At 42.1% G+C, this 13,858-nt stretch overlaps 1 protein-coding gene across 50 annotated transcripts in view; it reads right to left on the reverse strand.

Annotated features, from left to right (window-relative positions):
- Positions 1 to 200: 200 nt before the first annotated feature.
- Positions 201 to 13,858, reverse strand: part of LOC105385131 (Down syndrome cell adhesion molecule-like protein Dscam2) — a 70,019-nt gene continuing 56,361 nt past the window's right edge. For 45 of the 50 annotated variants that reach the window (XM_048624616.1, XM_048624617.1, XM_048624619.1 and 42 more), the window contains 17 exons: positions 13,480 to 13,612; positions 13,156 to 13,265; positions 12,713 to 12,872; positions 12,103 to 12,251; positions 11,857 to 11,939; positions 11,378 to 11,554; positions 11,017 to 11,081; positions 10,835 to 10,936; positions 10,203 to 10,400; positions 9,710 to 9,889; positions 8,678 to 8,782; positions 7,571 to 7,740; positions 7,168 to 7,281; positions 6,494 to 6,632; positions 4,672 to 4,821; positions 3,210 to 3,267; positions 201 to 2,094 (listed from right to left, as the gene is read on the reverse strand). In XM_048624616.1, the coding sequence (XP_048480573.1) occupies positions 2,013 to 2,094; positions 3,210 to 3,267; positions 4,672 to 4,821; positions 6,494 to 6,632; positions 7,168 to 7,281; positions 7,571 to 7,740; positions 8,678 to 8,782; positions 9,710 to 9,889; positions 10,203 to 10,400; positions 10,835 to 10,936; positions 11,017 to 11,081; positions 11,378 to 11,554; positions 11,857 to 11,939; positions 12,103 to 12,251; positions 12,713 to 12,872; positions 13,156 to 13,265; positions 13,480 to 13,612 (2,175 nt within the window). In that variant the 3' untranslated portion in view covers positions 201 to 2,012. Of the gene's footprint in view, positions 2,095 to 3,209; positions 3,268 to 4,671; positions 4,822 to 6,493; positions 6,633 to 7,167; positions 7,282 to 7,570; positions 7,741 to 8,677; positions 8,783 to 9,709; positions 9,890 to 10,202; positions 10,401 to 10,442; positions 10,617 to 10,834; positions 10,937 to 11,016; positions 11,082 to 11,377; positions 11,555 to 11,856; positions 11,940 to 12,102; positions 12,252 to 12,712; positions 12,873 to 13,155; positions 13,266 to 13,479; positions 13,613 to 13,858 lie in introns of all 50 variants that reach the window. The other 5 variants (XM_048624638.1, XM_048624636.1, XM_048624635.1 and 2 more) reach the window with 1 other exon arrangement.

Consider the following 13,858-nt stretch of genomic DNA (forward strand, 5'->3'; position numbering starts at 1 on the left):
GTGATATGCAATATACCAACATAAATTCCAAAGAATGCATTGGAACAAGCCGCAGGATTCGAACCCGTATCTCTTGTGAGAAAAGGTTACTACCGTCTTCTTTGATTTGACCTATTTGTGAAAATTATTCAGATTATTACTAATATTTTTCTCTTACGGCTAAAGGTAGGGTTACCACTACAAAATAAAACACGAATATTTTGGTTGACGTTTGAGTAGTTTATTCAACACAAATCAAAATACAAACACTTTGGTACAAACAGTTAGCTGCGGCATATCGAAACGCATCTTAAAACAAACCGTACAAATTATCCGGGACAGGTCACTGCGAACCAAGTGTGCGGGGAGTAAGCAAACCGAGACTAACCCCGTGCGGACATACAGCTGCATATAACTAATTTATCAATTTAAATAGCCATCTCGAATAATATTCTTATTTAATTTGTTTACGATAAATTTACGTTAAATTTCTCAATTTTAGCGAGTTTTAAAATGGAAGGTCGAGAGAAGTATTCTGTTTGCTAGGAAGTCGCGGGACCTAACTACGAGCCTAGGCGAAGCTTCACGACACAACACAGAATGGAAACATCTAACATGCGACACGCCGTGTCTTACTACTAGCTCCTTTCAATACTTATAGATTATAGAAGGATTAAAATTACGTTTATTTATGATTATGAATAATTAAAATGCACCTTAATCATTAATATACTAGAGTAGTTATTTGAAAAGCTTTTTGAATTCCGCGTCGTTTGTGATGTATAGTTTTCGTTGAGTATATTTTATATTAAATACGTTATATAGGTTAACTGTAAAATCGCTGATTATTACTTGTATAATATTGCAATATTGATTCAAATTCCAAATTTTATCATAAATACGAGTACGTAACATTACTGTTACAATCTAACTACAGAGTACATTGTATTAAGTGTTGATTAATAGTGAAGAAACTTACATTCTAATCTTATGCTAAGTAGTGTATGCTTAAATGCAAAAAAGAAAAACAATTAAGAAAACACATTACAATATACAAAATAGGACTGGCAATAACGTAAATGGTAAAAGCATTACAAAATGTATAACATTTAAAAGGAAGCATTGTAACAGCTGCTAGGCTGAGCGGAGCGAATCCATTAAAATTATCATTATCTCTACGTACGAGTACAAATTACTAAAATTCATTAGTATTCAATTAATTTCAAAATAAAAATGGGATAAAAAAGACAAAATATCACAATACAGTTTACATGTTGAGCTTAATTTAAATCGCCTTCAAAAATCGCACCCCGATAGCCTCCCTGCATTTCATTTTAAATTAAGCTAAACAAATAATACAAAAATAGGTTAACTTAAACGTTATAAATTAAAATGCACTGACGTAGCAGTACCTTTGCCTGTTGTAAATGCATCAGAGTTGTGGACTGAGGGGTCAATAGATTTTGGATGGGTTCAAGGTTCCATGGCCACGCCACAATGCAATATATCAATTTCAATTTACCTACCACAACCATATTTTTTGTATGGCAACACTAGGTGACGTGCCGTCGCTAAGGATATTCTTATCAACTCTGGAATTTACTACAGGCAGATTGAGCCCAAAATAGGTCAAGTTTTTTTGTTAATATGGCACAAAATAATGTGCGCGTCCAAATTTAATAATAAGATTAAGAAAATAAATCCAGCCAACTAAGTTGGGATAAACGATGAGTCATAAAACAGAAACGTTGAAAAAAAGAGCGACACACGATGACAGTTTTACATAAAAATGGAAATGATACAAAATTTGGCACGAACAAGGCCAATACACTCGATCCAAACCGATAACGTGCAAATCAATATGGCGGAAGGCAGTGTTGCCAGGTGTGAAAAATGCAAATAAACGGGTAGGTTTAGTAAAGTTTTGATCGAGTGTAGTGGTGATGTTTTTCGCGATGGGGGATGAAGTAAATTAATTTTTATGAGGGGAAGGGGACGCTAGTGTGCCGCGCGCGGAGTTGCCCGCTTACAGGTTACACTGCCACAGTATCGTAGGCTGTGAGTCCCCCCCGCCCGTGGATTGCTTGCTGGGGGACTGGGGTGCTTCCTTCTGGTCTGTAAACATAACCGACATTAAACCTGCTGCTCGACACATAGATGCATACAAAACGCCAGAAACACTGGGGAACTAAATGAATCTAATTTGCTTTAATGCAGTTAAGGGTCTGTCTGTGACATGGAATGGTTTTCGTATAACTAAACCATAGTGCTAGGGACTGACTGATTTAAAGACTCAAGCGGATTACATGTGTATGTTACAGTAGGAATGTCGTATTGAGGCTATCGTCAAAATAAAACAGCTAATGTAGTCCATGCCTATATCCGGTAACTGGCAAAATAATTAGGGTTATACAGAGCTTCAAAAAATAGCCGCCATAATAGTGTATTTCCAGCAGCGAAACAAAACACAACGAAAGTATTTTAGTGCACGGTTATTAGTCTAGTGTTAGCGACAAAATATTAAAACATGTAAACATTCAGGCAAATTAGGGACATAAAATATTTGCTCCCACATACTTTGACTTACTGCTTCCTGTTGACGTTGGATGCAGAACATAACACATGCTTAGAGGTTGGCGGGGGCGAGTGTGGCGGCGGCAGTGGCGACAAAGTGCTACCATGTTAATTGCCAATCGATTTTACCACGAAGAATATTCAAGTACACTTACCATATCGCATACATGGGTAGAATGATAAACAGAATGTCAAAGTTATAATTTAGTTTACACAGATCGCGCCACTGTCCGGCTTCAGACTCGCTCCAGCCAGCCCACTCGTGTCACGAGCATAGACTAGACAAAGTCGAACCATAGACATTTTGTAAAAACTATTGTTTAAATCTATTGACTGCAAGACATCTGGCTACCTCACACACAAGGACTCGGCTATATTATAGTTTAGTCTATTATTTTGACCACAAGACACATATAAGTATTATTTTGTGGGTAATAATATCAAAACAAGTTGTTATTATGTACAACACATGGTACTTCTCATCCAATAGGTTGGAAGTGAATTATATCTTTAAAAGTCTAGATTCATGTTTTGTCAGTAATAAAACAAAGAACCGACCCAAACTTATTAATTGTTTAGTGTGCCAGAGACCAGGAAATACTGGTTCTGTGTGCATATTATAGACTTAAATGTGTGTGTGTAAATGAATGACTGACCTGTCAATGAGTTTCCTCATTTCCTCGGAGTGTCCGTCCTTGGCGTTGTGGGCTCTGACTGCAACAACAAGGCACGGCTACGCTAGACACTTGACTCCACTACCCAATCGACTTACTGTGTCCTCAAACAAAGGCCTTCAAAGTACTTATCACTACTTTATAGTACTGGGTATCTACTTGGACATTCGAATCTAACGGAATATTCCGGTTAGAAGTGGATTTAATGTTGTTTAATAATTATAAATATAGTTGCTTTGGGAATATAAATATTAGAAAGTAGGTAGGTAGAAGGTATCTATAAAAAAAATCCGTGTAGCCTTGATTCGTTTGTTTGAGCACAAGTATTGTCAGTACACATACTAAATCTACGGAACCAATGTAAGAGTATGAAGAATTTGTTAACACAAGTCACATCTAATTTAGTTAAACACATAACTTCACTAGGAATATAATTTGGAAGAAAAGAAACGTAGGTCTCATTTGACAAAAAAAATAGGTAAAGCTTGATAGTTTCTTGTACTTTTTATGCATAGTAAATATTTTTTTTGTCAAATAGCACCTCAGAAATTTGGAAACATAAAACTTTAAAGCCAATCCAATATAAAGACTAATTTAAAAGCCTCCGAAAGATATCCAATTCGATAGTAAATAGTAACCGTCTCTGGCATGCTGTCAGTTACAAAATTTTAATAACAATAATAATTATTATAGGTAATAAATAAATTTAATAATCAGCCAAAATAGTGTTACCGTCTTCTGCTAAGGTGACAGCCACGGATGCGGTGGACCAATTGAATAGTTAGTTATCATGAAAATATTCTTAATTCTAATGATTACATGACTGCTTGCCATACAAATAAATATGAATTTTATGGTGTTATGATAAAAAGTATGGCAAGGGAAATAACAGAAAAATAATTTTGTATGAGCTGTATCCCTGACAGAAGCAGCAATTTTGAATAAATAAGATTATAGTGCAATATAATCAATATAGGGATGACGTATGACGGGTTAACCTCTTATGTGGATGATATTGGGCTAAGTTTGTTTATGTTATCTTATCAGTATTATCACGACCCTCAATGAGGTGAATCTTAAATGAGGTGACTGGTGGCGAAAGCTGCTTTAAAACAATTCAGTATGCCTTTGTTGCTGTGACTATATTCCACGGCAATCATTATAGCGGGTGTGATAGTTTACATAAAATATAAAAATCTTAATTTTCTTTCTAGGAAACATCCATCTTTTACTACTATCAAACCCGCTGTAATATAGATTATATCATAATACCCTTATTACTCCTACCGAGTAGAGAGGCGAGACAGTATGCTCGGCTGATCCTTGACCAATGAACAGCTTGCTCCGACCGAGTGCTCGGCGGAGGACACTGTCTTGGCCATTATACTCGGTAGGTGTAACCACAGTATAAGTCCTATTGGACTCGTACTATAGCGATGCATACCAGGGTAGTTGCGGGGCTGGTCGCATTCGGCTTCGGAGATCTCGTTGGAGTCCTTGCTCTCGTTGAAGGACGAGGAGCAGTTGTTGTCGGGGTTGGCGTTGCGCGGCGGCGGCGGGGGGGGCTCGGGCGAGCTGCTGCACTTGCGGGTTCCTGGAGGGGGGGGGTACTCATTAATGGGGCAATTTATTTACAGTTTATTAGCGTTATTGACCTTTAAAAGTCGACTGTTCAAACGCTAAATAGTACCTTCTCAGATCAGAAGTGGGATAAAGATAGATTGGTAGGTAGATAATAAATTTAGATAGGTAGATTGCCAGTGGTAATGAGGTCCTCTATCGGTATTGATGGTATCATTTATACATTGCTTCTTTCAACACTATTAAGTTGATCAGAGATACGGGTGGATAACCTCTAGCCTCTAGGTTATTTTTCTTCGATGAGCTGCAAAGGATCAGACTACATAAGGATAATGTAGTCTAATCTTTTAAATAGCCTCAGTTCCTTACCAACTGACAACTGGCGCGGCATCACGCTACTGCCCGCTGCCGCCAAAGTCTTAGCTAAGATCCTGCTAAACCGCATCGCGCCGAAAGTAGCAGTGACCCTCAGAGATGAGCAGCTGGCTTTCGCCCTGGACGCTCCTGCACTGACCACACCAACACCCTACGGGTCCTTATTGAGCAATGTGTCGAATGGCAGTCGGAGCTATTTCTGGCCTTTGTAGACTTCGAAAAAGCCTTCGACACCGTGAAGTGGACCGCGTTGTGGTCAAGTCTACAACGCAGAGGCATACCAGCCTGCATCATCCAAGTGATACGCTCGCTATACGAGGGCAGTACATGTAGGGTCGTCCACGAAAAAGAGCTTGGGGCCCCAATACGCATTTCAGCTGGCGTCAAGCAGGGATGTCTCCTGTCACCGCTCCTATTTGTTATTCTCCTTGACGATGTGATGAGGAACGTGGTTGCTATCCCGAGAGGTATAAGCTGGGCTTCAGGTGTCCTAGAGGACCTAGACTACGCGGACGACATCGTGCTGATTTCGCCAACTCTCGACCTATTACAAGAGAAACTCGCACACCTGCAGGAGGAAGCCAGAGTAATGGGTCTGCGAATAAACCGACGCAAAACAGTCGATATGCGTATCAAGGCTAAAACCTCGGACGCCTTAATACTCGATGACCAACGCTTGGACTCGGTAGATGCATTTACTTACCTCGGAAGCACGGTCACCCGTCAGGGAGGAGCAGATGAAGATATAGAGAGCAGGATCAAGAAGGCGAAGGCTGCGTTTGCCCAGCTCAAACCTGTTTGGGACTCGAATGTGCTCACAAGGCGGATAAAAATCTCCCTCTTCGACTCCATCGTGAAGTCCGTATTGCTCTTTGGTTGCGAAACGTGGAGAGTGACGAAAGGGCTGACGAACAAACTGCAAGTGTTCGTCAATAAGTCCCTAAGGTCGATCCTACGCGTTTTCTGGCCGAAGACAATACGTAACGAAGATCTGTGGAAGCTGTGCCGACAATCTCCCATCGGCAAGGAAATTGCGAAACGAAAGTGGAGATGGATTGGGCACACTGTACGAAGAGGAGCTACGAATGCCGCAACTATAGCCTTTGACTGGAGGCCACCAAATGGCAAGCGCTCCCGGGGACGCCCTGTCCAAACATGGCGCCGAAGCGTCGAAAACGAGTTGCGAGCCGCTGGACTAAGCTGGTGTGAGGCCAAAAGGACAGCCGAAGATAGGCGGAAGTGGCGGACGTTAGTGGAGACCCTCTGCACCTCTGGGGTGCCATAGGACTGCAACAACAACAGTTCCTTACCAATGCTGGGGCGGGATCCGTAGTGGTCGGAGTAGGGGGTCCCGTAGGCGCCGGTGTACTGCTCGTCCTCGGGCTGGCAGCACGCCGGCTCGTCGTACTCGGGTCCACAGGCGTACATCGGGCGAGAGTAGCGGGCGCGCTGGAATGTTACAGGTGGTTACTGGGTGTTAGGGTGCCATATGTTGGTGATTGACGTCGTATCATATAATCTGCGCCTTAATTTTAACGCGCTGGAATCATACGTGTCTACTGGGTGTTAGTTTGCAAAATATTGATGATTACGTCGTACCAACCTGCGTCTAAATTAAATTTTCAAGGCATTTTGTTAAACACAGCAACACGGAGTTAACGATACGACAGTAAAGCGGTGACCTGTAAGTGGGGTAAAGAGTTCTCGAGTGGAGAAAACCAATTCAAGAGCTAGAAACCAGCACAGGCCTTCCGGCCCGCTTGACCGCCAAATTTAGGGAGCCCGTACTGGTTGGATGACAGAGTGTTGTGGCGCAGATACTGGCCTATGTAAGTGGATGATTACGAGCTAATTATAATGTTAGCAAAAACGTTAAGTGCACATGGACGTCGCGTTGGCTACAACTGTCCGGATTTTGGTCCTATCTCCCTATGCCATCCGGTTCAAGATACTCTCAATCGTTTAACAGATCAATAGTACGTACGTATTGGTCCTCTTCAGCGCAGGTGGCGGGGTCGTCGTACTCGGGTGCGGTGGAGTAGATGGCGCTCTGCCCTCCCTGCGAGTTCTTGCGGGCGTAGCGGCTGTTGGCGCGGGGCTGCAAGCAAAGAGAGAATGTTAGCTGTTTCTTTATAGTTGGATCATGTTAAATTAACTAATCAATAACTTGTGTAAATTAGAGTAGTTGGGCAGGGGTGCGGGGTCTATTGTAGGCGCGTGGCTTAATGGAAGCAACTTAGGCTCCATTTTCGGTCCGAAAAACCTGTCCACGGCCGGATGAAGATGCTGTTTTTGTTTTCACCCGGAAAGATGGCAAGCCTTAGTTCTACGCGTCTCTTTGAGAAGGGATGCATATGCGTGGTATGTACTCAGTGAGTACTACTCACCATGCTCTGTGAGCCGGCGCGCGAGTGCGCGGGGTGGTGCGGGTGCGGCAGCGCCAGGGTGCCCGCGTGCGGGTGGTGGTGCGGGAACGCCAGCGCCTTGTGCGGGTCCATCTCCTCGCGGAAGCCCAGCAGGTGGAAGGTGGCGTAGGGGCAGATCTCGTCTTCCATGCCTGTGGGTTAGAGGTGCGTTAGTTGGCGGGCATACAATAATGGGTGTAACAGGAGCGATGATAATGTTGCTCTGTTTTTTGGGTGTTCATGTATTCTATCGTTTTTATTTTGTAGTCGAAAATTAAAATGGGATAATTTAATTTGTAAGTTTATTCTAATGACTAAAAAAGTATGGGTATGTTTTATTAGGTGCAAAACATGCCTGTTATGGTGATGATTAATATGTATACCACATCAAGTTATTACAACATAATTAGTTGGTGTAGCATCTCATTTTAAAGTGTGAATGTTCGGTATGAGTAAAGTTAGACCAAGAAAAGATGATTCTTTATGACCTATTTTTATAATTTTATTCATAAAACAATATCAAATAACACGCAAATCAATATAACCAGGGTTAAAAAAGAAGCAAATGTATGTGAAATTGAAAATACTTTTCAAGAAAGTAACATAAAACACAAAAACATGAAAAAACACAGACACACAAAAAGTATCTTGGTATAGAAGATACGTAGTTCTAATACTCACTTTTTGTTGATAATATTCAGGCATTGTTAGTCCACACCTATAAGTACTTACTTATAAAGAACCATGCATATACATAAAACGAAAATAAGTTAATTAAATGGATAGATAGCAACATAAAGCACATTCGCCCAAAATCTTTTGGTAAATCTGGCTGTTGCAATAATAAGATAAGTCAGTGACTCTTATTGGTTATCCAATGTATTTTCTAATTTGTATTGCAAATGCCAGGCTTACAAGACACCATACCAAAAGAGGATAAGTTTAACTTTAGTAGGCTGAACCGTGAACTCTTTTTTCGATGTGATATTTTTTGTGTTGTTTCTGAAGCTCGTAGCTATATTCATAATAGTTAGTTGACCATAGTGAGCTTAAAGTTTAAACATATCCGTCTTTAAGGCCCGGCTTTACCTGTGCTGTAAGTGTCTCCGGATCCGGCCCTCCTGATTGGCGGGAGCGGCCGTCTCACTCGCTCGTAGTGGTGCCGTCTCGGGTCCCATGTGGAGTGAGCGCCCACTAAACCATACAACTACTGAAGCAACCGCGGCGGCCATCTTGCGCGTCGAACAAGATGGCGCCCGAACCGCGGGGTCAATGCACTGGCTGACGTATCGGAAGTCAACCGAAGATCGATATCGAACTTGTATTTTGTTTTGTAGACTTTAAGATGCACTTTGCTTCCTGATACGTCAGCCAAATGTAAAGCATATTTAACGGGACAAAATAAAATAAGTAACATAATACTTATAATAATGTGTCGGTCTTATGCGACAATTAAGTGCCCACAACCGCTCTAAATGATAGGACAATATACTTAAAAATAAAGGACGGTTTACAGACTAACGAACTACACAATTAGATAAGTAAAAGATAAAACGTGCATAGGTAAATGTATTCGTTTAAAAATTACCAGCGTATATTCCATCACCGTCTTTGGCACATAAATAAAATATGAACTTTAAGTTTGTGTCAGTGCTTTATAATCATAAATTCATAAATATGAGTATACCGGCAACAGTACGGTGCGATTGAGAACTGGATAATTAGCATAATATATTTTATTATGGGTGTGTCTTTACAGTGTTCAATATTGGGGATTATTTTGTACTGGATAATTACACTATAGCCCTCAAGTGGGGTTTGATTGATATCTATAATTTGCTTTGTGCTGTAGTGCTAGAGCAACACTACACTGTGAATCAGAATTTTCGTCAATGACTAAGACAAGGATAATAAATAATCAATGACTTCCAACCGATCTCAATAATACATAATATGCAAGCACAAAATTCCTCATAACATGAGTAAATTTTAGAGGACATTAACTAAACTGAGACTTTGCTGTAAAAATATTGAGATTGGTCGGGGTCTATATTTAAACCAGTGTACCACTACCACCAGATCTTAACCACCCCTTCCTCCTTACAACTCTACAATACTCACTGATGACAGCCTGCCTCTTAACCCGGTCGCAGGTGTTGTAATTGGAGCCGGGCACAGGGGGCAGCTTGCGGTTGGGGGGCGCGATGTAGCCGAGCTCGTCGCGCAGACCGCCGCGTTTGTCGATTGTGCCGCCGCCGCCGCCGAGGTTGCCCGCTTGCGACGCGTTGTACACGGCGTCATCTAGCGGGGAATAGAGGAAACGTGTTAAAAGTGCACTTGGACGGCTTAAGGGTTAAGTTGAGGAATTGAAGATAGGGGTTTAGGAGGTTACGCTAACGATTGCAAATCAAATAACGATGAGTTCATGGTTTAAATGAATATAAGAACAGAAAGGACAGTTACATGCTATACCTACTTGTAACTAAAAACGTTACGTCTAATTGATAACTTAATACACCGAGAAAAGAAAGTTGAAGTTTTAAATTCTAATGGAGTGTAAAAACTATAGATGGTTGAAAAAATATAAAGAAGCGGCGCCGTGCACCATACATACAGTACATGTCTTTCTGACCTCGCAGGCGGTGCGGGGTGTTCCTGCGAGCCAGCGTCAGGCAGATCACCACCACGCCCACAATAAACACCACGATTGTGGCCAATATTGGCACCAACACTTCTGGTTCCAACCAAGCCTTGATCCAAATCGGGAGCTCTTTGTCTCCGTCAGCGTTGCCTGGGAGCGGCGCGATTGTACCTTTGAAATAGAGGAAACAAATGAGGAGTGAATTATAGGTACCTTTGTGGTGGTCCCGGGCGCCTTTCACGACGCACACGACGACGATGGCGATAATAATGACAAGAATGGCGGCCACGACCGGCACGATTAGGTTGAGATGCGACAGGATAATCTTGAGCGTCTGTTCGGGCGTCAGATTACCGCTGCCGACCTCGCGCACGGGCGCTATCGTACCTGAAATGCAAGGCCCTTGTTAGTACTGAACGGGCAAGATATAAAGAAATAATAAGAGAGGATGCAATGAAACACGAAAGGCGATGCATTTCAGGTAGGTAAAACAATCCCGATCGAAACGATATATATGTACGTACAAGCCGGTATAAAAAATCAATCGACACACTTAATATTACGACTAACACTACTAATTACAAAAGTAGGTTTTATGTTTTTACCTCCGGTGACGGTAAGAGTGGCAAATTCATACTCGGCGACGTTGAATCCAGCGTTGTTGTGGGCGGTGATCCTCAGCACGTACCAGGTCGCGGGTTCCAGATCTGATGGACAATCCATCGGTTATTTAATTGATCAAAAATCTCAATCTAACATAGAAATAATGAAAAATGAGTGTAATTACCAAGAACAACGAAATTTCCACCAGGTTTCACAGCGTTCGAGATTTGGTTCCATTCAGCAGCTCCCCTGGAAAATTTACAAGTGTTGTAAAATTTCTCGTACCAATTATTTAAAATGGTTAAATAAATGGTATAATATGAATAGAGGAAGATGAATCTATGGCTGGGTAGGCCATAGTCATCTAGGGAATAGTCATGTATCTATTGAAAATTGCACTGAAAACGATTCACAAAGCTTTCCTCCAAATACATATTGGATGATCTTCATACAGCCACAAAACGCTGCTGCCTATTTTCTGCTTTATAAGTAAGTAGAGTTATTTGGCGCTATTCTACCGCGCTTAAGTCACGTGTCTGACTTACTTCTTCTTATTCTCCACAACGAAGTGGCTCATCGGGCAGCCGCCGTCCAGCCATTGCTTTAGGTGCAGGGTGACGGAAGAGCTTCCCACTTCCATGAAGTCAGCGGCGCGCGGGACGGGCGGCTTGGAGCCGCGGGTGCGAGCGATCACCACGTCTGACGCCTCGCCAGTGCCGATGCTGTGAGGAAATAGGGGCTTTAGAAGTGTTTGTATGATAGTTCAAGGAATTTAGTTCATACAATTTGCGGGGTACGTAGATAATTCCTTAAAGTTTTAGTGGAGAACGTATCGCAGTGATCGCATACTTATTTTATCCATAAATAATTGCAACGCAACGCAGTGATATACATTTTTTAGGAATCATCAATAGCGGTATTTAATTGTATAAAATATCATCACGACCCATTGCGTCCCCACTGCTGGGGCACGGGTCTCCTTCCAATGAAGGAAGGGTTAAAATATAATAATATAGAAACTAACCCATTGTAAGCAGTAACGTAGACTTGGTATCTGGAGCCGCAGAACAGGTTATCCAAGGTGTAGGTGTCAGTGTTGCTAGGAACCTGAAAATAAACGAAGAAAAATTTACTATTTGACATGTTTACCATCAGAATGGCTCCCAACCAGCCATCATTGGAAGAAGTAGAGAAAAAATGAGAAAAGGCCGATAAAATTTAGAGGTGTTAGATAATTATGAAGAGAGGATATAATTATGTTTCAGTTAACCTGTACAGTTTCCCAGTCGCCGAACTCCTGTTTGTAGTGGATGGTGTAGCCGGCGGGCGTCTGGTCCGTCTCCTCAGAGGGCTTCAGGCGTAGAGTGAGCGACGACACTGATGATGAGGCGATGCTGAGCTGAGGGGGGAACGGCGGCGCTGGAAATAATTAAGATAAGGAGGTTAGTGAAGAAAAACAAGATTATAATATTTTTTTGCGTACCTAGTTTCTGTGTAAACAGTTGACCATTATGATATATTATACTAAAATTTTATTTACTGATAGGTGATTTGATTGCATTTACGTAGACCGCAGTTGTGGAACTTGGTCAGGTAGCTATAGAGAACTGAGTGTCGAGGCTCCCCGTAGAAGAGGATTGTATGCAGCACGGGGGCGATAATGATGAAGGCGCAATGGTCGAAATTCGACTAGGTATACTTTGTAAAATATAGGAAGAACCCTATGACATTTGATTGACAGATGCTGATATGGCCTCAGGAATAAAGTTCATTCCCCCTTGAAAACCAACCAATGACAGATACAATGGATTTTTGACAGCTGTCATGGGGTTCTTCCTATATTTTACTAAGTACAGGAGTACAGTCAGTAACAGACTCACCCAGAACAGCGAGCGTGTGCGTGACGGTGTCCGTGCCGAACTGGTTGTCGACGTGGCAGGAGTACTCGCCGGCGTCGTCGCGCGCCACGCCCGCCAGCTGCAGCGAGCCCTCGGGCAGCACGCGGATGCGGTCTGATGCGTCCAGCGGGTGGCCCTTCACCTGGGGAGTGAAGATAGTTAGGATAAAGCTAGTGGTTGTGGATGACCTTTGAGCTGGACTCGGGTACCGGGTAAAGGTAAACTTCCTTGACGTGTTTATGAGATATGAAACGATAAGAATTGTTGGGAATGAATGTTCGGTCTCTTGGTCTTTTATTTACGGATGCGAGTTTTTACGAGTGTTACAAACACTAACAAGGAAAATTTACGACCTAATCCAATTGACCTGGATTTTAAGTAAGTATATTTTTGGGATAAGATGATAAAATAAATGTCTTTCTTACCTTCCACAAAATGTTGGGTGACGGTACGCCAACAGCCAAGCACGGCAATTTCACATCTTCTTTGTATGTAGCGGTGAACGACTCGTCGAATGATGCGATTTTAGCGGGTACTGAAATAGAAGACACATATTATTAAAATCTTCATCTATGCCTAATTAAAAATGTACTTTGATACCCGTGATAGTTCATAACCTTCCCCGACACTGGTCTGATGTTTCTGAGTGCCTACTTCTGTCTGGTTGGAATTATTACACAAGTCACAACCCTAGAAAATATCGTTCATTGAACTCCTTGTAACAATTGAAGCTGCATAAAACCCAATACCTTTGTCACTAGGGCTGCAGGAGGCGGTCTCCGAGGGCTGTCCCTCGCCGATGATGGTGGACGCGGTGACCCAGAAGTCGTGGCGGCCCGGCTTCAGCTCCGTCGCCGAGTAGCTCGTCTGTGATGCTGGCACCTGGCGTAGGGTGAGTCACTTTTAGTATATGAATTGATGTGTAATGTGATAATGATGAAAATGAGATAAGGTTGCTACTGTGTCTCAAGTCACGTAAAAATCGGTTGGTGTTTTTAAACCTTTTTTTTGCCAGCTTATGTCAGTAATAAATATGATGTGTTGACAATCGAATATGTAGTGGCTTGGGATCCTTATCATGACTCAGTCCATGAATATATTATCTAGACTAGAATATAATGTAAAAGC

Source organism: Plutella xylostella, chromosome 12 (assembly GCF_932276165.1).
Source record: "Plutella xylostella chromosome 12, ilPluXylo3.1, whole genome shotgun sequence".
Taxonomy (NCBI): domain Eukaryota; kingdom Metazoa; phylum Arthropoda; class Insecta; order Lepidoptera; family Plutellidae; genus Plutella; species Plutella xylostella.